Source organism: Candida theae (genome assembly GCF_024610275.1).
Source record: "Candida theae strain CBS 12239 chromosome Unknown scaffold91, whole genome shotgun sequence".
NCBI classification, from domain to species: domain Eukaryota; kingdom Fungi; phylum Ascomycota; class Pichiomycetes; order Serinales; family Debaryomycetaceae; genus Lodderomyces; species Lodderomyces theae.
In genome coordinates this window covers 1-22,606 of record NW_026261338.1, presented here as the reverse complement: position 1 = coordinate 22,606, position 22,606 = coordinate 1, and the positions used below count along the sequence as shown (strand labels likewise).

General features: G+C 39.1%; 10 protein-coding genes across 10 annotated transcripts; 4 read left to right on the top strand and 6 right to left on the bottom strand. All coding sequences in view use genetic code 12, as the record gives it.

Moving 5' to 3' along the window:
- Positions 1-933: 933 nt before the first annotated feature.
- KGF57_000269 (uncharacterized protein) lies at positions 934-3,988 on the bottom strand (the record flags this gene model as incomplete). The annotated part of the gene is made up of 2 exons (XM_051752027.1): positions 934-3,710; positions 3,922-3,988. The coding sequence occupies 2 exons, from the start codon at positions 3,986-3,988 to the stop codon at positions 934-936; spliced, it is 2,844 nt and encodes a 947-aa protein (XP_051611228.1).
- A 569-nt stretch (positions 3,989-4,557) lies between these two features.
- On the bottom strand, positions 4,558-7,428 carry PHM7 (Phm7p; the record flags this gene model as incomplete). Its single annotated transcript, XM_051752017.1, has 1 exon — positions 4,558-7,428. One exon carries the CDS (start codon positions 7,426-7,428, stop codon positions 4,558-4,560), a length of 2,871 nt encoding a protein of 956 aa, XP_051611227.1.
- A 3,198-nt stretch (positions 7,429-10,626) lies between these two features.
- On the top strand, positions 10,627-11,442 carry KGF57_000267 (uncharacterized protein; the record flags this gene model as incomplete). Its single annotated transcript, XM_051752006.1, has 1 exon — positions 10,627-11,442. One exon carries the CDS (start codon positions 10,627-10,629, stop codon positions 11,440-11,442), a length of 816 nt encoding a protein of 271 aa, XP_051611226.1.
- Positions 11,443-11,729: 287 nt separating this feature from the next.
- Positions 11,730-12,502, bottom strand: KGF57_000266 (uncharacterized protein; the record flags this gene model as incomplete). The annotated part of the gene is made up of 2 exons (XM_051751995.1): positions 11,730-12,212; positions 12,452-12,502. The coding sequence occupies 2 exons, from the start codon at positions 12,500-12,502 to the stop codon at positions 11,730-11,732; spliced, it is 534 nt and encodes a 177-aa protein (XP_051611225.1).
- A 605-nt stretch (positions 12,503-13,107) lies between these two features.
- Positions 13,108-14,498, bottom strand: KGF57_000265 (ribosome biosynthesis protein; the record flags this gene model as incomplete). Its single annotated transcript, XM_051751984.1, has 2 exons — positions 13,108-14,424; positions 14,481-14,498. 2 exons carry the CDS (start codon positions 14,496-14,498, stop codon positions 13,108-13,110), a joined length of 1,335 nt encoding a protein of 444 aa, XP_051611224.1.
- A 412-nt stretch (positions 14,499-14,910) lies between these two features.
- On the top strand, positions 14,911-16,050 carry VMA5 (H(+)-transporting V1 sector ATPase subunit C; the record flags this gene model as incomplete). Its single annotated transcript, XM_051751973.1, has 1 exon — positions 14,911-16,050. The coding sequence occupies one exon, from the start codon at positions 14,911-14,913 to the stop codon at positions 16,048-16,050; it is 1,140 nt and encodes a 379-aa protein (XP_051611223.1).
- An 878-nt stretch (positions 16,051-16,928) lies between these two features.
- On the top strand, positions 16,929-17,276 carry KGF57_000263 (uncharacterized protein; the record flags this gene model as incomplete). Its single annotated transcript, XM_051751962.1, has 1 exon — positions 16,929-17,276. One exon carries the CDS (start codon positions 16,929-16,931, stop codon positions 17,274-17,276), a length of 348 nt encoding a protein of 115 aa, XP_051611222.1.
- An 846-nt stretch (positions 17,277-18,122) lies between these two features.
- Positions 18,123-19,109, bottom strand: KGF57_000262 (uncharacterized protein; the record flags this gene model as incomplete). The annotated part of the gene is made up of 1 exon (XM_051751951.1): positions 18,123-19,109. The coding sequence occupies one exon, from the start codon at positions 19,107-19,109 to the stop codon at positions 18,123-18,125; it is 987 nt and encodes a 328-aa protein (XP_051611221.1).
- A 521-nt stretch (positions 19,110-19,630) lies between these two features.
- On the bottom strand, positions 19,631-20,431 carry KGF57_000261 (uncharacterized protein; the record flags this gene model as incomplete). The annotated part of the gene is made up of 1 exon (XM_051751940.1): positions 19,631-20,431. The coding sequence occupies one exon, from the start codon at positions 20,429-20,431 to the stop codon at positions 19,631-19,633; it is 801 nt and encodes a 266-aa protein (XP_051611220.1).
- A 980-nt stretch (positions 20,432-21,411) lies between these two features.
- Positions 21,412-22,047, top strand: OPI3 (bifunctional phosphatidyl-N-methylethanolamine N-methyltransferase/phosphatidyl-N-dimethylethanolamine N-methyltransferase; the record flags this gene model as incomplete). The annotated part of the gene is made up of 1 exon (XM_051751929.1): positions 21,412-22,047. The coding sequence occupies one exon, from the start codon at positions 21,412-21,414 to the stop codon at positions 22,045-22,047; it is 636 nt and encodes a 211-aa protein (XP_051611219.1).
- Between the last annotated feature and the right edge of the window lie 559 nt (positions 22,048-22,606).

Here is a 22,606-nt window from a genome sequence, read left to right as displayed (position 1 = left end):
ACTAGTTGCATTCAACGATGTATTTCTAACTCTTCAGGGGACAGAGTAGAGTATGGGCCCGTATTTGCGTCCACGTGTGAGAGGACCAAATGTTGACTTCCTTCAGTTTCTTCCCCACATCGACTTTTTGGAATCGGCGAAAAACCGCTCTGTTTCATATTCAAAGTTGACTTATCACGGTCTGTTTGTGCATGAGCAGTTACTTAACGTAGAGTAGCTCACGATTAACCCAATAGCATAGTATCATCATCACCCCCTCTCCCCTCTCCGGAGAAAGATCATCAAACACAGAGCATTGCAGCCAATTTTGGTTCTTTCTTCAACGTCCTCTTGTAATTCCTTGTATTCTCTTCCATACTATATATTGGTTCAGCTCAAGTTATTGTCAGCCAATCATCCGGTGGACTTCATCTGCATGTTCGTAGCGCTCTCGTTCCTATATTTTTCAATGGTCAACCGTTGAAACAAAAATTGACAGTAAGCCCCAGCTATTTTCTTCAATGATCGCTGTAAGTCAATCTCTTGACATAGGATGCAATCAACGAATAGCGTTTTTGTATTCAACATTGCAGAAGCAGCTTTCAATTAGGAGGCGTGAGACGTATTTGACTGAATTGATTCAGCAAAATGTTTCTTGCGGTCGCACGCATTTCGTTGCATCCATGTATGTAGCTCGCGATGCTAACCATGATTGAAACACGTATAGTCAGGTGTTCTCTTGCAGTTTTTTTCGTCTCGCCAAGATCAAAAGTATCTTCCTTCTAAATTGAAGCAAGGCGAAAAGGCTCATTCCACATTGGGATCGTCTTGGAAATTGAACGGGAACGGGCGTAGAACAATGTGGATCTCCTTACGCCCATGAAACGATTCAAAATAAAAGCGCAAGATCTTTGCTGCATGACTTTCTGGACCTTGAATTAGTGTAAGGCAGTATTAATTATTGGCACCAAGTTCAATGCTATGGAACATGTTCTTGAAAGATAATTCAAAATTTGATATTTGTCCTTCTAGCTCCTCTATCGACACATTGTCTTTTCGTGATACCCTTTCGATTTCTTTGAAATAATGTGTAAGTATAGGCTCTACAGCATAATCAAACAGAAACATGCCTTTATCAAAATCAAAGTCGTATGCATGGTTCACATTAGTTTTGTGGTCCTTATTGTCTTCAAACGTGCCACTAGCGTTCCTGTATTTTGCCCTGTACTCCTCAATGCGTACTTTCTGTCTATGATTCTCACGTTCCACCATTTTTCGCAAGTCAGAGCCCTTGGGCAGGTTACTGCCAAACTCCACCAATTTCGGGTAATTCGAAATATTCAAGATTGTATTTATGGTAAAGTTTTTCAACATAACTTCTCCGAATTCCCTTTTCTCCGGGGTCATGACGGCTATATCTTGCATTGGTTCCCTACTTTCATCATGCTCTGACTGTACAGATTCAATGAAGCACTTTCCAGATGTAAGTACTGTGTCCGCTGACAATACGTGAGCAATTATTTGTTGCCTTGTGTTGAAAAACTTTATTATCCGCAATAGTTTGGAGGTGCAGTTGGATAAAAAGTTGTACTGAGCCTCGTCAGACACTCTATCTCTTTGGATTTGAAAAAGGCTGTAGTCAAAATCAGTTTGTGGATATAACGCATCCCATGTGTCGACCAAAAAGGCACTCCGAATGATGGGAAACACGTTTGCTAAAGATTTAGCAATGGCAATGTAGAAAAGATAGAACGTGCGCTTGAGAGGCGACATTTCTCTTCCGATGGAGCGGGCATGACTGGGTATAATTCTGAGCCAACGATTTATGAGCTCATGGAATAAAGATGGCGAAAAATACCGTATACCAAGCTCATCCTTGTTGCCAACCTTGTATTTCCCCTTGTAAAATTGATCTATGTAGACGAAACGTGGATGCAAATCTTCGAGTAAATAGTCTAGGAACTTTTCCAACTCGACAAAGTACTTGAGAATGTATCCATTATTGGGGCTTGTCAAGTCTGTGTTGTAGTTTATAAACTTTTTCATCGTCAAAAATGTCTCCTGTATGTTTGAAATCACGCTTATGTTGTAGTCAGGAATAACTGCACAAGATGTATGATTTTTAACAGCATACGTTATGAATCTCAATCGTGGGTCAAGGTCGTTGAAGTCTTTACATTCACTTAAACAACTCCACAAGAGTGATGCGGAGCCACCATAAAATAGAGTTGTTGACTTAACACTGGCTCGTTTTTGAAGAACCAGAGACCATCCTGCGTACCACGATCCAATTGTTGTGGTCTGAATATCAACCTCATTGACAGACTCCCTCAAATTTTTGATTATACGTCCGAAATAGGCATACGACTTTCTTGTCAAAATTCGCTGTATTTCTGGAGTAAAACAGGAGACACTGCTGCTCGATTTCACCGATTTGTCACACACTCTCAAGATAACGCAAAGCCCACGATCGATAAAAAATAAACAGAATGCTTGGTTCGAAGAAAGTGCCTCACCGAGTGTAATAGTCCACAAGTCGTTGTTATTCTTTCTAGTCCAGTCAGGATGACGTAGCAGCAACGAGTACTGGTTTGGTTCAGGTCGAAATTTGTTTGCTGTTGTTGTAAATAACCTTTTTATACGATCTGGGTGTTTCAATACTTTGAACACAATGCTAGATCTCTTTGCATTTGGCAATGGTTCATCTGACAGCCACATGGCACTACTTTCGAGGTATCCACTGTTGCCCCCACCGTCTTCATCGCCGTTTTCCCCGCTACGACGTGAATGTATCATTCGGGGCTTTATATCATCTTGCGCCCGCTCCAAATGGCTTGTTGTTATACCAACATCGTCCCATTGCTTTTGTGAGGCTTCTTCACTGTTTTGGTCTATGTTGGAATTGGTCACTTCCGTGAATTCAGGAGCCACGTATAGTTCTGGTGGTGCAAAATGGGATAATTTTCTTATTGAATCAGTGAACACCACCAAATTCAAATCTTCATTCCCGAGTGGAGCATTGTTGAAGTGGTTATAGTCTTTCTCCACAGCATTTTCAAAGATATTTGGTGGAGTTGTTGAATTTATAGATTGGTTGGGAATAAAAGTTGGAAAATAACTTGAAAATAGTTGGTCCACATTGTTTGGTGTATCTGAGTACGGGGACGAATCTATCGACATGTTTTGACCGGTGAATGGGGATATCACGACAAGATTGTCGCCGTGCACAATCTCCGATGTGTTTTGGTTCATAAGGGGGGCCTGGTTGAGTGGGTAGGTCTGGGAAAAGCTTCCGCTCATTGCATCGGAGTTGAAGCCTTGTGGTGGCTCAATCCTCGCTGGTCCATCGTTGGTAAACACCGTGGGTTGTGGGGGGTGTGCAAGTTGCTGACTTGGCGCCTGGTTTTCGCTTGAATGAGTGAACTCGTGAGGCGGTCGATCCTGAGTAATAGCAACTCCTTGAGAAACAGTGTAATGGAAGTTGAGGTTACCACTCGCTTGGTCAGTGTTGTTGGCTTGGGTATGGTTGTATAAATGAGGCTGTCCGGAATTGTTCACATCACGGGTTGTGATATGTGAATGCTGTTTGTCTCGGTTCTTTTTGCGCAACTTCTCCAACTTGTCTTCACTATAGTCAAGGTATCCGCAACGGTAGTTTTTCTTTATACAAATGTGACATGCTGGCAACTCCTCCGAACATTTTATTCTCTTCTGCTTGCAATTGGGACACCCTAAAAACTTCCATGTTAGTAAAACATGTCTTTATGATCTCTAAATATACAGCGAATGGTGTTACTTATATGCCTCTTGTCCTGTCTTGTCCTGGAATGTACCCAAATTGTGGGTATTAATGTGTAGCGTGAGACGAAATGCTCCATAACTACTTCCACGGCGCAACGTTGACAACGCTTGCTAAGGCTCTATGGTTATATCGAAACGTACCATCCCTGGAATTTTTATGTGTTCTCCTGCTCTTTCTCTCTTTACCTCGTATGTCAGAAGTATTCATATTAGAGATTCAATAGCTGGCGGTATTATTTTGGTGGGATACTTCTATCCTTTCTATCCGCTTTTTTTTTTTTTGATGCCAAACTGACTATATTCTACTTCTGAGGAACAACAACCAAAAAGAAACGAAAAAAAAAAAAAATAAAAATAAAAAAAAAAGACAAAAACAAAAACCAACTGCATATATACATTGCACAAAAAATTCGTAAATTTGGTGAAACAAAAACTAGAAATGAAAAGATGAAATTCCAGATAAACTTTTTGCACGTGATTCATTTGTACAATGATTACTTTAACGAAACAAGATATATTAAATTTCAAAAATCAACAAAACTATTAAACTAATACATTGAAAACGGGACAAAAATAGTGACAGTAAAAAAACACCATCAAACTTTATCCACTCAACTTAGAACACAAAACGAAATTGAGGGAGGGGGAGGGGGGCGGGGGTACTGTAAAAATGAAAAGGAAAACTTTTCACAGACACAAGAATAAACACGCTCGTATAGTAGTATAAGCTTGCTTGAGCCAAAGAATCAACCGCCCTGACGTACGTGTCTTTCCTCTCTAAACTCTGATTGCTTCCTCATAAGTGGGAGGTGGCCCAGTGAATATGAGCTTTCCTTTATCGTCAAACGTTGCATTCTCATCAGTGACATCAACCCCTTCCTTCAAAGCTTTATTCTTTTCAATCTCGGATAATCCCATCGGATCTCTAGCGATCCAAATGTGAGGTTCTTCATCAGTCACTGCTGGGTCGGAATAAGCATGTCTAATAAACTCGGGGTTGTATTCGACGTAGTTGAAATAGGAGCTAGGCATGATGTTCCTGATCATATCAAACGTTTGAGTTTTAGGAGCAAAAAATATCTTCAACCAAGAAACACCTTTACCTGGAGCACCAGCAATACCTTTAGCGGCATTACCCACACCGGCAATGCCCTTTTCATGATCGCCGGAAGTCTGTTCCTGGAATGGCCCATCCTTTCTTCCAGAATGGTCGACATTTGAAGCTTTGTCACCTTGAGATTCCAACCCATAAGGCTTTTCACTATTATCGGCGTGTGCAACTCTTGTATCGACTGCAGAGGAGTCGGATCCACGATGGTCAAATGGAGCTTTGGCGTCGGTCAATGATGATTCGCCATCAAGGGCGTTTGGAGCGACACCGGTATTAGCACCGGCACCAGGGTTCCTATAAGGCAATACCTGGTCATGTACTTCACCGCCAACAGCTCCGAGTTGATTACCACCTTCCCAGTAGTTTTGGCCCTCAGTTTGAATCTCCTTATATCCTTGATCGTACATTGGGTAAGAATAAGTGGTATCTCCCGCAGCATACTTGATTGCCGAGATTGGAACCGCATCAACAACAGTCAAAAACTTTCTCTTCATCCACATTCTTGCAATAATTGTAACCACTACTATAACACCTTCCAAAGCAACACATGGCCAATTCTTTGTAAATACAAAGATAGCAGTGATCCAAAGCTGAGCCAAGAAAAGACCAGTAAACAATTGAAACATCGACTTGACGTAGTTTTTACCTCTTGCATCGGCAGCACTTGGTCTCAACACATATACCATTGTATAAATGTATGCAAAGTAGAACAAGGCAAAAGCAATTGCAGTGAATCCCAAAATCAATGGAGCAATGACCGAGTATGCAAGGGCAATAACCGTCAACAATTGGAATGCCGGATACAAGGTTGAGAAATCAGGTTGACCCAATGTGTTCCATCTTGTCCACTTAGCTCTTGGAGTACTATCCAAGATTCTTCCCAATATGTGAGACAAGATCAATGCAACAATCTGCAACAACACACCTGAACTGATTGTCAAACCTTGAACACAAAGATATGAAAAGTAGAAATTGACCGAAGGTGGGAATCTTTGAGATAATTGTTGAAGAGCTTGACCTGGGTCCTTGACAATTTCTTGTGCAACTGATGCAGCTGAGGAGCCTAGAGCCACGGCCAAAAACACATTGACAACTTGGAATGCGAAAAACCAAGACTGACAATATTCATTGATTTGTTGAACTGTTATACGTCCGGACTTTTTACCCATATATTTGATAAAAGGTGGAACCAATGACATCAAGATCGACAACGCAACCGAAGGAAGTAAACCAGTGATAACACCCATAATCACTTTCGGCATATTGTTGATAAATCTCAAAAAGGGAACTTTTTCAGTTAAAAAGTTGATGTTGGAAATGGCACCAACAACAGCAACTGGAATACACCAAAAGATGATCATAAGTGTCAAGATTGTGTTGGCAATAACAGCTTGAATCTTTCTCTTGGTAGGAGTCAATTGAAGGTTAGGCCAAATAACATCCTCTGGAGCAACACCAGTGACCCTCTTGACACCCTTAAAGTCTTGATTGTAAGGAATTGCTTGATAGGCCTTTTGTAACTCAAGTTGGGAGGGAAACTCAATAAAAACAGCGGGTAACTGGGTATTTGTGGCGTACTCAGCTTGTCTTTTGCTAACAGACTTGTTCAATTCACCCAATCTTTCTGCGCCATAGTTCAAAGTGTCCACCTTCTTACCAATCAAAAACTTTAATCTATGAGTAGGTCTTTTTTTACCATCCTTCAAATACTTGTCAAGATCATCTTCTGGTTCCGGAACTGGTTTCAGCTTCTTGATGCATTTATTCTTCAATTTCACTGCCTTTGTCAAAACCTTGTTCAATGCACCTTCGTACTTTCCAGCCAATTTGGTTCTTTCTTCCACCTCCTTTTGCAATTCCTTGTATTCTCTTCCATACCAGATATTGGTTGCGCTTGGGAAATAACCTCTCAAGTTATCATCAGTCAATTTTTCGGTGGGGATTTCAGTCAACATGAGTGTTCTTGAACTCAACAAGGAGTCATACAAGGGGGTTGTTTGCAACACGTGTCTAAAAGTGGTGTAGTAAACCAATTCTCTGTAAATCAAGAAAATAACGGCACCAAACAAGATCCAGGATAAAAACACATGGGCAAAGGTTCTCCACTTGTTACGTATGTTTGAAAGTGTCAATATGTCAAAACCTTTTACAGTTGAGTTTGGCTGGTTATTGTTACCATTGGTGGCATTAACTGGAAACAAGATTGGCCAAGTAATGATTGCTCCCAATATACAAATGCAACAAAACTCAAAAAGAAAACGAAGGAAAAAATAGCCATCAGCACCAGCGTATTGAATAATAAAAGTTTCTGGACGTTTCAAAAGATATGTTAACCAACTGAAAAGACCGGTAGAAGCTTCCTCTGGTTTGATATCATCTGGTAGTGATTTGACAATTGCACGGGGTTCATAAACTCTCTTGTGGGTTTTACGAATGAAAATGAAGATTAATACAAATACCACTGCGATGACAAGAGTGGGGATCAAAGTAGATAGAAACTGGGAAACAGAAGTGTTTGACAGTTGATCTGAAGCCATTGTGGGTTGTGTAGTGGTTGTATGCGTAAATCAAAAGAGAGAAGGAGATGTATCGTGTGGGATCTCTCTCTGTTTATATATATATACTCTATAATAGCAATTGATGACTTCATTCACTTAACATCATAATAAACAATAATGATAATAATAACAATAGTAAGTTTGTTTTTTTTTAAAAAAAAAAAATTCAGGTGTAATAAGTGTTGTTATTGTGTAAGTTACGTAATTTTATATTTTGAAATTTCAGTTGTGACTAAAATATACAACAAAGTAGCAGTAGCAGTAGCAGTAGCAGTAGCAGTAGCAGTAGCAGTAGCAGTAGCAGTAGTAGTAGTAGTACAGTTAGTAAGTGAGTAGTACTTAATCTCACTGTAGCAATACAATAATATTTGTGTAAGAGTTTCAGATGTACCTCACTTTTTAGTGAGTATAATATAGTAGAGTATGGTATGGTATGGTATGGTATTCTGTACATGGCGTATATACATTTTAACACCAAAAGTAAAGAGAGGTCATTCTCTTTCTTTTTTTACATTTGGTCCCATGCAGTAACATAACCAAAAAAAAAACAAATTGTCCCTCTCCAACTATCTTTCCATCTGTAAACTAAAATAATAACTCAGCCGTATGCATTGCTACTTAATATAAACATGTGCATATATACACATGCACATACACATACACATACACAGGCATTTGCGTCCTAACTTAGAGTAGCAAGTGGGGTATTATACTATACATAATAGTCGATAGTTGTCCCTCATTTGGTTTACATCTGTTTGATTGATTGGCTGAGCACCTACTTTGAATGGATACAGCCATCCTGCATATAATAATACATGAAAGTAAAATAAAAAGAAAGAAAGAAAAACAATACAATTATTTTTCTGTTGTAAACAGCAAGCAACCACAAAACAATAGAAGAAGCAAAAAATGAAAAAGAAAGACCTAATGCTATAAATAAAAGAATGAATTTTCAGCTCATGAGTTATGGTAATGTAGTAGACTATGCCGAGGGTAATTAAGGAGAAAAGAAGAAAAAAGCTTCGAAAGCACACAAAATCATTATCCAAACATATATGCACATTTCTCATCTCCAGGATTCCAAAGAGTGTAGGCAGTGACAGAAGTACTAATAGTAGTAGTAGTAGTAGTAGTAGTAGTAGCTATCACACTGCTCCTCTTCTCTTTCTCTTTGTCTTCTCCGTTGGTCTTTCTCCTCAATTTCTTTCTATTCAGTATAAAAACACCAGCACGTGTAGTACGTTTCTTCTGTAAAAAGAGCAAGGCTTGTGCAAAGAATAACAATAGAAAAGAGAGATACCTTTGTATTGAAATTAGTGTGTGTGTCTGTGTGTCTGTATGTGGGCGTGTCTGTGTGCAAAAAAGTGCTTTCCTCGAGTTTTGTGTGACGGATTTTAGAAACTTTTAGTTGCTATTATTGTGCCTTTTTAACTTTTATCCTTCTTCTTTTTTTTTTTTTCTTGATGACGTATTATATAATACACCGTCTCTACAAAAAACAACTACTGTTTTGATAAAGGTTTTGCAACCAGTAAAAACTACCTTTGTTCACTTCTCTAAGAGCCTGTTATGTTGTTAGGAGATTCAAGGGCTGCAGAGACATGCAGTAACGTGCAGTCGTGAGATTTAATGCTGCAGTCCTATGTAACAGAGTAACGAGATCTCAGATGGTGAGACTATCTGACAGTGTGATCTCAGAAAGAGAAATGTTAATGACTATCCTCCAATGTGGTAAATGGACCATGAGAGGATAGTTGGGTGAGGCATAAGTTGGGTGATGCCAAGAACCTTAAGAGATGGTGTTGTCAGAAGACAACACAATACTTGATAGATGGCGTTGTCAGAAGACAACGCGATATTTGCCATACAACGAATTACTACGGAGTTCGTTGTGCCACAGTGAATATTCTGGAGAATATAAATATGAGTGAAGAATCCCCAGAATACCTATATAGATTTAGTGACTTAGATACAACATCGATAATATTAAATCATAATGTCAGATATAAGTGAAGAAACTACTAGTAATACCCATAATCAACAACATGTTACAACATCTGCCCATATTTTGACATCAATCAAAACAGGTCATTATATAGATATTACCTGCACGTTGATAACTCACATGCTCATTCTTGTGTTACTCATCCACCAAGTAATCAATGACTGAAGTGACGTTCTGCCAAGATCAACACAAACCCACCTGTTCAAGCAAACCACCTGCTACTACCGTACATGTGTCCTCAAGACACCATACTGTTTCTCTCTCTCTCTCTCTCTCTTGTTCTTTCTAGCATGCTGTGCATACTACACAGATATGCACAAAGACGCGAAATTGTGCATCTCTTTTCCTTCTATTACCGCCTCCATTTTCGATTTTGTTTCATTTCACTGTTGTTTTTGTTACCTTTGAAGAGCCCCGATTTTTAACTTTATATTCATTTCAATGCTCAAATTGGTCCTTACTCGACAATAGCATCACCACCCCAACAACAACAACAACCAGCCATCTCGTAAACAAAGACATTTATAGAAACCCCCCTCCCATAATGGCATATTCTATACTCTTGGATGACAAAGGATCTTTTCCTATCAAATGGCATCACTAAAAAAGCACATACTTATGAACGTATACAGAATACGTGAAACACTTGATCTGCACCCTATATAGCACTACAATACTGATCTGCATTCTCTCTAAAAGATGTGCTCATTGTGTAGAGTTCTGTGTAGTAGTAGTAGTATTGGCTTTCCTACTTGGTACCTGTTTATTTGCAGCTAGCATATATACCTTCTGAAACAAGGACTCCACTACGGTCCTATATAACCCAGTTCATCTTTGATGATAATCCTACGCTTAGATGGGCACAGGTGTCCTCCCTCCCCCCCGTTTTAGTTTCAAAACTCACTCACGTTTTTATAATCAAAGTTTGGAAAATGTCAAATCAAATTGCGGGTTTACAATCACACGGGTCAGATGAAGACAACAGCAAATGGCTACACGACCCCAGAGTCATTATTTGAGACTTTCTTTTTTGGTGACAACGGCGAAGCACGGTAAAAAGAAAAAAAAATCTGGCAAAACTTAATACTGGTTAACTCCACTACAAAACCACTTTTCTCTACCTAAAAAAAACGTCAATAACCTCAACTTTAAATTGGCCCACGTCCCGAATGCATTCTACATCAATTGCAATACATTGGATAATAGCAATCACTACTTTCTTCTACTCTCCCCACATCCAACTGCACTCTCTTGAAGAAACACCAGTTACACAATTGGAAGATTTAAGAGACCTTCCTTCAATTCATCAATTTAAAAACTTGGAGGATTTGCAACAAAATATGCACCAATTTCTATACAAAATCAACCACACTTTGAACCTGCAACATCTAGTGGTACACCTCACTGATCTAGATACTTTGGTCTTTCCCGACGATGGAGATCCCGACTTGAAAGTTGATCATGTTGCTGCACCCAGTTCCCAACACACACTCTTTTTCCCAGGAAAAGAAGCCGCTACACCACCAGAGAATTGGATTGAGCTACACGGCTCAGAAATAATACAGCAATCGAGTGCAAGAGCGATAGAAGTACAGACTCTATCGACCGTGGAAGATGACAGTGCAAGGGGTGAAGTTGCATATTCAACGGGAAGATTAAAGAAAGTATCCAGCGAATACGACTCAAAAATGTCGTTATATCTTGGATTCATTGCTTTTATTGGTATCTCATCAGGGATAACTTTTGCTCCCGAATTTGAATTTTCCACAAGCACTTCCATTTATTATACATGTCCAGTATTAGCCGGCGAAACAGTTGCTGTAAAAGTGTATCCCACATTAACTACATTTACTCCGTACACTAGGAAAATAAAGTGGGATCACAAACTACTGAAGTTTGCAGCTAAACTGCCATTCACCAAAATGAAAAAAGTTTCTTTATTCACCTTGACTGGGTTGGAAGATGTTGAATGCTTTTACCTTTAAAAAAAGAGCCTTACTACAATGTATACAGAAACACAAAAAAAGACAAAAAAAAAAAAAAAAAAAGGAAAAGAAGGCAATGAAACGTATGCATTACAACTAGCTCTATCTAAATCATCACTCAGAAGTAGCATTGGCTTAATTCCTGCCTTGTATATCGAGTAAAGCAGATCCAAAAGCACCCACATCTTAATCAACACACATTTCTATTCCTCCTTCATTTCATGAACAGCCTCAGTCATAGGAATAACCGTTCAACTTCTCTCCATAGGAAATATATCTCTCTGTACCTAGATGTGAACAGAAGTTGACACACCTTCAGCATGCTCATTGATTTTGCTGGCAACATCACTTTCGTGGACTGGACGCACATACTTGTCAGCAATTGGCTTGATGACAACATTGTAAACCACATTAGCACCTCCAAAGCTTGGAATACCAATGTACAACAAAAAGACAGTTTTGAACAAGTAGTAGAAAGGCACCCAGTACAAAATGGCCTTGGACCAAAACTCAATCACATTGAAAAAGGCAAAAACAACCCAGTATGTTAACAATTGAGTGTCATCTTTGGATGTGGTTGTTTGTAAAGCCAAAATTGAGTAGTATCCTGGAACAACAAAACCGGCAATGTTGGATAAAAGTTGACCAACTCCACCAATGTTCAAGAAAATGAGAATAAAGTAGAGACCAAAAGCACCCAAAACAGCATATGATCTTGGCAAACCTGTTTGAGCTTGAAATTGGTTTAAAATTCCAATTGACTTGGTGTTCTATAGAGGGAGTTAGTATATGTTAGACATGGCCCAAATGGCAAAAGATCAAAAATAGAAGGAGTCAATTGATAGTCAGTTTAGGCACTTAATATAGTACCGCTACTACCACCAGTACCAGAAAAAAAAAAATAAAATAAAAAAAAAGCCTCTGCTAGAGGCTACATTGCCAATTGAACTCACACCGTCCCCCCTGTGGAAAAACAAAGACAGAGGGACAAATTGGGTCAAAAACATACCTTGTCGACTTCGGATAAGACGGCTTTCAATTGATCTGGAATTCCTGCCATTGTGTATAATAGTTAATTGATTGAAAGTGGATGATATAAAAGTATATAGCTTTCGATGGTTGAAATCTTGTTGAAAGAAGAAAGAAAGTGGAAAATGTAAAGAAAAAGTTGCCGAAAAGACGAAAGAAAAGAAGTTGAAGTTGAAATTGAAATTAAAATTAAAATTAAAATTCAGGGAGCAAACAAAACAATTCAGAATACATGAAAATAAAAAAAAAATAAAGAAAAAAGAAAAACCAAATCTGTAACAACAATAAAAACTCTCACTCACATTCATATACACACAGTTGGTTGTACTACTGTGTTGCTATATTTATACACACGCGCCTATATACACCTACATCTACACATCGAGTAAGCAAACACCAACTGCTAAACTTAAAGTAGAGATGCCATCTTTTGGAAGAAGGTCTTGACACAGTTGCTTTGCTAAAAATAAAGTTGTGTGCCAAAGATTTCCCATTTTGTGATAAGACGTCATCTTGCATATTGCGCTACCTCCTCCCACATACACAGAATAGTCACACGATAACATCTTCTACCACCACTGTCATTGTATTATGTACACACACGCTCTCGCTATCTCTTTCTCTTACTACATACAACTACTTCTTGGACCTCGATTTGGCACTTCCTTCAAACCCTGCCCTCTTTTTCTTGTTTTGTCCATTCTTACTCTTGTTGACAACTCCTGTAAACTTTCTCAATTTTGGTAGATTTTTCCGCTTTTGTCCCTTACCTTCTTTTCTGGCTTTCAAATTCTCTTCCCTTCTCTTTGCCCTGGCTGCAACAGTATCTTTGACAGCCTGTTGTCGATCTTTCCACTCAATTTCACTCTTTAACTTCTTCTTCTCTTTTCTTTTCAATGCTTTCTTCAACAATTTCTCATCATCCTTCAACTTTATGCCCTCTGCTTGGGACATTACTCTCAGCCATTTGTCCTTTTCCTTTTGTTTTGCTTGCTCCTCCTGCGACATGTTTTCCAACTTCCTTTTCTTCTTCTCCAACTTCAATAGATGAGCTTTGATATCTTTATTGGCCGGTCCTTGCTTCTTCTTTTTATCTGCCGATCGACGCACGGACGACAAATTAGATGTGAGCTGAGAACCGTCCAGAAAGGCAATATTACCATACAAAACAGCTTGGTCTTTGTCATCGGATTTCTCATTCTCAAACTCTTCTTCTTCTTCTTCTTCTTCTTCGTCATCGTTATCATCATTCTCCTCAAGTTCTTCATGTTTTCTTTTTTGTTGCTTAGATTCTTGTCTCCTCTTACGCTCAGCGAGTATTTGTTCACGAGAGGTTGGAGCACCAGCAGATTTTGTTCCTACAGCTTTCCTCTTTTCACGCAAATTGTTTATCTTTGATTCCAATCTCTCCTTCAACTTTGCCAAGTTCTCTTTCCTCTTTGCCTCTTCTTCCTCTGACAACTCCCGTTTCTTTTGCAATTTGCCATCTTTTTTGGGCTTGGAATTTGAGTCCTGCTTTTGATCTGCAATTTCATTACCCTCGTCATCAAATATCAAGTTCGCTTGCGGTAAAATGAATGCTTCTTCCTCCTTTTCTTCTTCAACACCACTTTCGTTCAGCATTTCTGACTCATCTGCAGACGTAGTGAGCTCCTTACCCTTTCTTATTGATGACCCGTTTGGTGTCTCACTCCGCTCGGATGCTAGATGCTTCTCACTCTCCTTCTGCTGCTTATTTTCCATCACGTCCTTAGCAGTTGCGTAAGAGTTCATATATTCGTCGGCATTATCCTTAGTGGAAGGATTGAACTTTGCCTTTTTCTTTGATTTTGACTCCTCTTTGGAAGCCTTCTTTTGCTGCCACTGATCTTGCGTGGCATCATCGTAGAAATATTTTGCCGGAATTAGCGACAATAAGCTGTCAAATGCTGACGAGTGCTCTTTTAGTCTTTCCTGAAGAAACGAGTTAGTATAGATCCAGCCTCGAGGTTACTGTTGTGTTGACATACTTCCAATGAATTGCTCATTGACTTCGGGTACTCTTCTCAACTAAGATGAGGTCTTCACACACACACACACACACTAATAATTTTTTTTTTTTCCTCTTCTACAGAGCGATGCTTTACCGTACCACTAGCTACCACAAACAAGATCTACAAAATGTTCCTATTGATCTGCCAGTGGACTCGAAACGGGATCTCTTCGTGAATACAGTACTTTACTACCAAAATGGACTTCTTACTTATTCTTTGCAAGTTCTCGTGGTGCACTTGAGTGGCTAAACGTATATAATGTAAGGTCGTGTACGCTTGTATCAATTTGAACACTACTTTGTGTGTCCATTTCCGAGCAATCAGACTCGTCGTTCAACAAGTCAATTAAGTTTCTGACTGCCCCCCCCCTCCACCTCCCCCTCTCTCCCCTCTGCACAACAACAATATGTCATCTGGAAACCTGCAACCACTTCTTGCAGAATATTTGATTCTATCTTTACCTCAATCAACGAATGCTCAGCAATGGTTAGAACAGTCATTGAACAATGGTAAACAACCGTTGTTCAAGTTGAACGTGCCTGATTTCCAAAGTGGGACATTGGATTCGCTTGTCCAAGAGAGTGAGGAAATTAGCAAGATTGACCAACAATTAGGTGCCTCCGTGTCAAAGGTTGTTGATATCGTGAACAGTGTTAATGAATCCAAGAACCCTTCTCGTGTTGTTCAGTCAAGATCGGTATTTGACTATGTACAAAACTTTCAATGGAATTCATCGAAATATAGGTTGGACAAGCCAATCAGCCAATTGGTAAAGATAATTGCCAACGAAGCGTTGGCTTTAGATAATGATGTTAGGGCTTCCTACCAGGCTTATCAAACGGCAAAATCCAACTTTTTGGCTGCAGATAGAAAGAAAAACGGTGACTTGTCAATCAAGTCATTGCATGATGTTGTTAAGCCAGAGCAATTTGTGCAGGATTCAGAGCATTTGATCACCTTACCAGTTGCTGTTCCCAACAATCTTGTGTCCGACTTCAAAAACAATTACGAAACTTTGACTTCGTTTGTTATACCCAGGTCAGCCGAAGTAATTGAGAAGGATAAAGATTTCACCTTGTTTGCTGTTACATTGTTCAAAAAGTATCAACAAGAATTCATCAACAATGCACGAGAACGCAAGTGGCATCCTCGTACCGACTTTGTTTACGACGATGAAGTACTCAACAACTTGAGAAAGGAATTCGATACTACAAAGGCAGCCGAAGTGAAGCTGAAGAACGACCTCATAAGATTGAGCAAGACGGCGTACCTGGACATAGTTGCAAGCTGGTTTCACATTAAAGTTATTAGGGTGTATGTCGAGGCAGTATTGAGATATGGTTTACCACCTCAATTTGATAACTTTTTACTTAAATTTGAAGGTTCCAACTTAAAGAGTGTTGGTAAAGCCAAAAAGGAGTTGATTGAAAAATTTGGGTACCTTGGTGGAGACGGATATTCAAACAAGGCCAATTTGCACGAGTACGCTTCATTGGTGGACACCGATTACGAACCATTTGTTTTGTATGAATTCGAAATTGTCTAGAGAAGCGTCGTTTTGATGTGCTTAAGCTACGTACGGGAGGCAGCCCGTAATTAAACCCTTGTAGGACCCCAGATACCTCTACTCACTCTCTTTGTGCAATTGTTGACAGAAGAAGTACGTTATCGAATGTGTACTTGTTGTCTCCATTGTGGAAGACCGTCACTCACAAAGAAGTTGGAGATATGCACCAGTAATGACATACCGTTTTTCAGGGAATGCTACTTGTTTTGGCACTAAAATTGTGAGATGCCGAGTAGCCATCCCGTCATTTGACAACAATTTTTGGCAGTAAATGTAGCCACATATTTAAGGACATGCACCAGCTTCCCCAAACTACAGTGAAACTGTGGCAGTCGTAGCAACAATTTCCGTATTGAACGCAATTTTGCAATATTACTGCGATAAGGGATGGTTTATATGCAGTAGCTTTCTATATTATATTCTGATTGATAATCATTCACTATGTTTCGAAGACAAAAGTGAGACCCACATAAATACATACATACATACACACGTTTATTGCTCCCCTCTAATTTATGAGTGAGTGTAATAAGTTATTTGTAACAAAGTGAAAAGAATCCCCGCATATTTGTACAGTGTCTTTTTCCCTTTTATCTACTGCTGGTACTGCATATAACAAAACTCCGTTTATTTGTTTTTTGCAGTGTGTGTGTGACAACAGTACTAAAATGTACCCCCCCCTCCCCTCCCCTGTTTCCCATTCTCCACTGATCATTAATTACTTACCCATCCGCCCCTTTCTTTCCCGTATATAACTCACAGCAAATCACGTAGATTCTAGTTGTAATGTTTTTTCACCCTTCTTTCTGCTTCTTCTTCTTCTTCTTCCAACGATACACTCAATTCACGACTATACAATGCCAGATTTATTCGACAACTTTTTCACCTCAATAGGTGCAAAACTTAACGGTGGACACACTAGACGTCGTTATTCTGCTGGTTCTCAAGTGAATACTGGAAGCTTTTACAATTACCATAATTCAACAAGCAACAACAACTACTGGTTGCCCAGGAAAGTGTCCACTGCTGACGTTGCACAAGACAAGCCAGAGATTAATGATAATGGAAATGCTCTAGATGGAACTCAACCAGCTCAATTTGGCTCGGTGGATTTGAGCACATCCAGTGCCCCGGCATTGGATGATAGTATTGGCCCCAGAGCACGATTAGGCAGGACTTCTTCGGAGAAAAGTGTGGATACCTAAGAGGGAAGAGTCAAGTGGAATCCTTGGTGCCGGATACCAAGAATTTCCAATGGAAAAATATATAAAAAAAAGGGTTTGACACTCCTTGTTGATAGTTGAGACATTGATGTACTCTAATTTTCTCTATATAGTTTTGATCAATACAGAAATAAAATTCTTGACATTTTCCTTTGTAGTTTGTTGAAAACTAAATTTGGTACAACTTTTGCGCAAATGTTGGCTGCAAATGCTAAAATATAAGCCAACAGTTCCACAACAATTTGTCGCATGAAGTGATAGCATTGAAGAGAGACTAAACAACGTCTCTTTTGGCAGATGAGTATGAGTATTCCCTCTCCTTCAGTTGATGGTTATGAAGAGATTTTTAGCAAAAAAAACAGTGTGATCTAGCCGAGGATCGAACTCGGGACCTTTTCGGAGCTTACAATTGTAAACACAATTTGTAAACGAAACGTGATAGCCGCTACACCACTAAACCAATTCACGAAGAAAAAATTTGTCCTGAAACAACCAATAGTATCAAATGCACATGATTAGCACATGATTAGCACGCTAATGTCACACGTATGTCACATGCCCGCAAGGGTAGAAAAGGGTTGATGACAACTTTTATATGTCTATAGACACCGCTAGATGCAGGGAAATCATATAGCTTGCAGAGGAAGTGACTAAGTGGAGCTCAAGAGTAAGTGTTTGTAAAGTGAGAACTGAAAGCGATGACCAAAAGCGAGTGTACTCCCCATTTCTGACCACTTTTCTCAATTCGATTCAAAGATTTCACATTATAGAGATGTTCTAGACATTACTAATTGTCCATTATATCCCAATGTCTAGGTTCAACCAGATTTAAATATACTTGACTAACCACGTAGTAAAATCTTCAACCATTTTTTCAGGAACGTCATGCCCAACACCTTCATAAACATTAACCTCTGTATCGCCATTAGTATTCAAATAAGAGTCACACCAAACTGAACTCAATTTATGGGGCACCAACTTATCTTCCTGGCCAAAACTAGCATGCATCTTGATTGAATTCATGGCAAAGTTTTCCCAAACAGATTCATCTTGTTTGGAAAGCACCTTATGGAAGTGTTCTGGATACTGTGCTGTCTCTTGCCCAGGCGACAATTTCAATTCGTCATAGCTGTAATAAAACCACCTCTTGTCATAGTCAGTACTCGATACATCATTCTGTTTGAGTCTATTAATCAATAAACTTGATAAATCAACACATCCAATAACTGGGTTAATTGCGTAAACCAAATCAGGATACTCGTTTGCAAACCGGAAAACAGTATGCGCACCCAAAGAATAGCCTGAAATAATGTTGCGATGCTTGATATTGTAATGTTGATTCTTTGATTTGAATTCATTGGTCAAATACGACTCCAAGTTCAAATAGTCCGGTAAGAAATCAATGAGTACCTTCAAATCTTGCACATTGCCCATAATGGTGCTGAGCATGTCAACTGCGTGTGTTTGATTACCTCGTAACCAATCGTCATTCTTGGATGCATCAATTGTGCGTTCACCATGATTTCTTAGATCAAAAGCAACACATATTAAGGGAACCGCATCTTTATGCTCTCTTTTCTCTTCAACCTGCCTCAAGATATTATAGGCAATGGCCTCTGAGTCTTTGTAGGTTCTTGTACGGCCATGGAGCAAGTAATTGACATTGATTGGGATTTCATCCACATGAACCAGCGACTTGTTAAAGGCCTCAATGTATGGTATTAAAGCATCACTATTGTATACATGGACTGATATACCACCGATGTTGTAAGTGATTTTGGAGAATGAGGCAGGATCGTAGTCAAATCTTGCCATGCTTGATGAATCGGAGTCCCTTTTTATGGAAGTGTGTAAAAATCTTGACGTCCTTGTGAATGAAGAAAAAAGAATTGACGGCGTGGGGGTACGTAATTTTTATGATCACCACACGACCTTTTCCTTTTTGAGACCGATGCTGCAGAGGGTTTCGAGCTGATCAACTACAGACTTTGTCAAAAGCAAGCGAGTAGAGAGCGGGCTAAGTAATGGTTATCTATTCCGTGTCTATGTACGGTTATAAGGTGTAACAAATACGTTTATTGCAGCTGCAATTGCTTCCACCATATATGACACACTGCCAAATGTAAAACCCCCAGTATCAACATGAACTCATCTCGCGTATAAAAACTCTGATCCGGGTTCTTCAATTGCCGTTCTGCATACTCTGCTGACCGCAACATTGCATAGTGTATATACGTTGAAAACTACCAACTTGACAACAATACAATCTTTGACGATTGAGGTTTCTAGAAACAGCCAACCAAACTGATAGCCATCTTCCCCCGTTTAGGATCTCGTCAGTCTCTTCTCTTCTGTTTGAATTGTGAGAACTTTTCAAAAGTGAAGGCGGTATGGATAATGAAAATAATCAAAACAAACATCATGATGAACAAACTCTTGTAGCTCAACCGATTTACAAATGAATTGATAATTTCAGCAATTAGTTCGATCGTCACTTTCAGCCTGGCAATTTTTGTTGGATCTTGGTTTTGGCATCTTTCCAATTGATCGCACTCTTCATCCATGATTGAGGGCCGATCAGATAAGTGACACTTGTTTCTGGTGAATTCTTTTGAGCACTTTGCAATCTCGTCTAGTATCCTAATTGTAAACTCGTCTATCTTGAGATTGATGTCGGACTGCACAGTAGTTATCGCCACATATATAAAGTAGATCACAAACGACCACAAAATGATATTGACAACTAGTTGAAAATACAAACCCAAAACGTAAGGTGTGTATGGGTCGAGTGATGCAGTTGAAAACTGGTTGGGACTGCTTTTCTTGTACGAGATTGTGTTTTTGAAATGTTCATCTGTGTCTGTGTTTCGGTTCCGTATTGCAGAAATACTTGTGTCGGCCATCTCCAATGGATCTGCAAGCCCAGTAGACGCGTTCATAGCAGGTGCATACTTGTAATCTGTCACGTCGTCGTTTTGCTTCCTGCCCAACTCATCGCCATCAATTGAGATGGTGGTGTTTTCGTCCCTGGCAGTCAAAAACTCATCAACCACGATGTGATCATCTTCATTTCTTTTTATCGGCGTGGATTCGTATTCTATTCCGCTTAATGTTATCGGTGAGAACTCCTTTTCCATGTTGTTGTAAATGAAAGCACATATGCAAAAGGATACTGGCTATTGAGAATGCCCTTGTTATGGATATTACAGCTCCTTCTTTTTTCTTAAAGAAGATTGATCCTTTTTTGTGTCACGTTAATCGTTAAGTGTCGCGAATAATTTGCGACACCCAATTTTGTTTCGCAGCTATCTTCATTTTGCCCAACACAACAGTCCTATATGATGTACTTCATTCTTGCTACTGGGTTCTGTTATCTTAATAATCATGTCTCAAAGGAGACAAGATCCAATCATTGCAAAGTTGTGCACGCACTATTAAACCTTGTATTTTTCACCTGCTTATGGGAGATGCATATAGTCTTGGAGTTGTAAAAAAGGACCAAAAGAAAGAGAGGCGAAATATATATATACAGATACACAGAGGATGAGTTCAGTACAGTATAGTCAGCGTAGTTACAAGAATGATTTCGTTTGTTCATGAGTGTTATGTCAAGTATCGTGTGTTGTGTGCTACACTTGCATAATAATACTGGTTAATAATACTGAGACCAAACACAGTAAATGTTGGGTAGAGAGAGAGAGAGAAAGATTTTGCATGTGATTATTTTTGTTTTTGTTGTTGATTTTTTTTTCTGTGTAATAGTCAATGTACAACTAAGTTCTACTATATACATATATACATATATATATATACAGTTTAGAAGGCAGTAGTAGTTGAGTATCAAGTGATGCGTTGTGTGAAGGACATATATAAATATATATCCAATGAGTTGATTGATTGTGTTGCAAACATAAATGGAATAGTTTTGTACTGTATTGGTATTATCTACGTGTAAGAAAAGTAAGATAGAGAGAGAGATACATTAAGTGAATTACAAAATGTATATTATTATGTATGCCCCGTGTTTTTTTTTTATTTTCTTATATCAAAATCTTCAACATATATATATATACAACATTCAAACAGATATCATTGCAAGCCCTTTTTAAAACCAAACATGTCTTTAGATTTATCCACCTTATCACAGGATCTTCAATTCCTATTACGCAACTTCCCCCACTACATCAACTTTAATGATCAATTTTACTTTGCATTGGCAACAATTGCATTCAATCCCATCTTTTGGAACACGGTTGCTCGTTTGGAATACAACACCCACTTCTTGACTAAATTGGCCGGGGGATCAGCCAAAATTGGCTGCTACATTTTGGCATTCACCATCTTTTCATTGGGGATCTATCGTGACTCGGTGTATCACAATTTACTATTAAATCAACCAACCTATCAACCATTGATTGATTCTGTTGTCATCAAACTGTTGGCAATTGCTGCTTTTGCATTTGGTAATGTGTTGGTGGTGTCCTCAATGTGGGCATTGGGTGTAACTGGTACCTATCTTGGTGATTACTTTGGAATATTGATGAACGAAAGAGTCACAGGTTTCCCATTCAATATCAACGACAATCCAATGTACAATGGATCTACTTTATGTTTCTTGGGTTCGGCTTTATGGTATGGGAAACCAGCAGGTTTGGCAGTGTCTTTGTTTGTGTTTGTCATGTACAAAATTGCATTGTTGTTTGAAGAACCATTCACTGCTAAAATTTACGCTAACCGTGCTAAATTGGATTGAGTTTATTCTTGAAATTGGGTGGTATACCAACCCCCCTCCCCTCTCCCCTACAGAGGCTCTGCCATACTCGAAAAACGGAAAAGGCTTCTTTTGTCCCCATCTACTATAGAGGTACATAGTTAAGTTAAATTGCATCAAAATATACAATAGCAAATATCTAAACATGTTTTGAGGACGAAATTTCTAAACTATTGAAAGAGCATTCCATTATCAATGAGGTTAGACGCATTGAAAAGTTTCATCAATAAAAAATTCAAACCTCTTACCGTCAGTTCATAGAGCAATTGGCGGTACCAAAGTTTGTTGTTCCACAGTGGAAAGTGATCAAAGAGAAAAACTACAATGAGACAATAGAAAGAGAAGTAGAGATCAAAAATCTACAACACCATATTGGTGGGTTAAGCTCCCGAAGGATTCCCATTAACAAATTACGGAATCATCATCACCAACACTCACCAACAACGGGAACACCATCAACTGCAAATGGAGAAAAATCCTAAGCAGCAGCAAAAGCAACTGCAAATTCCAAAACCATAAGCAGCAATAACCACCTGCAAAT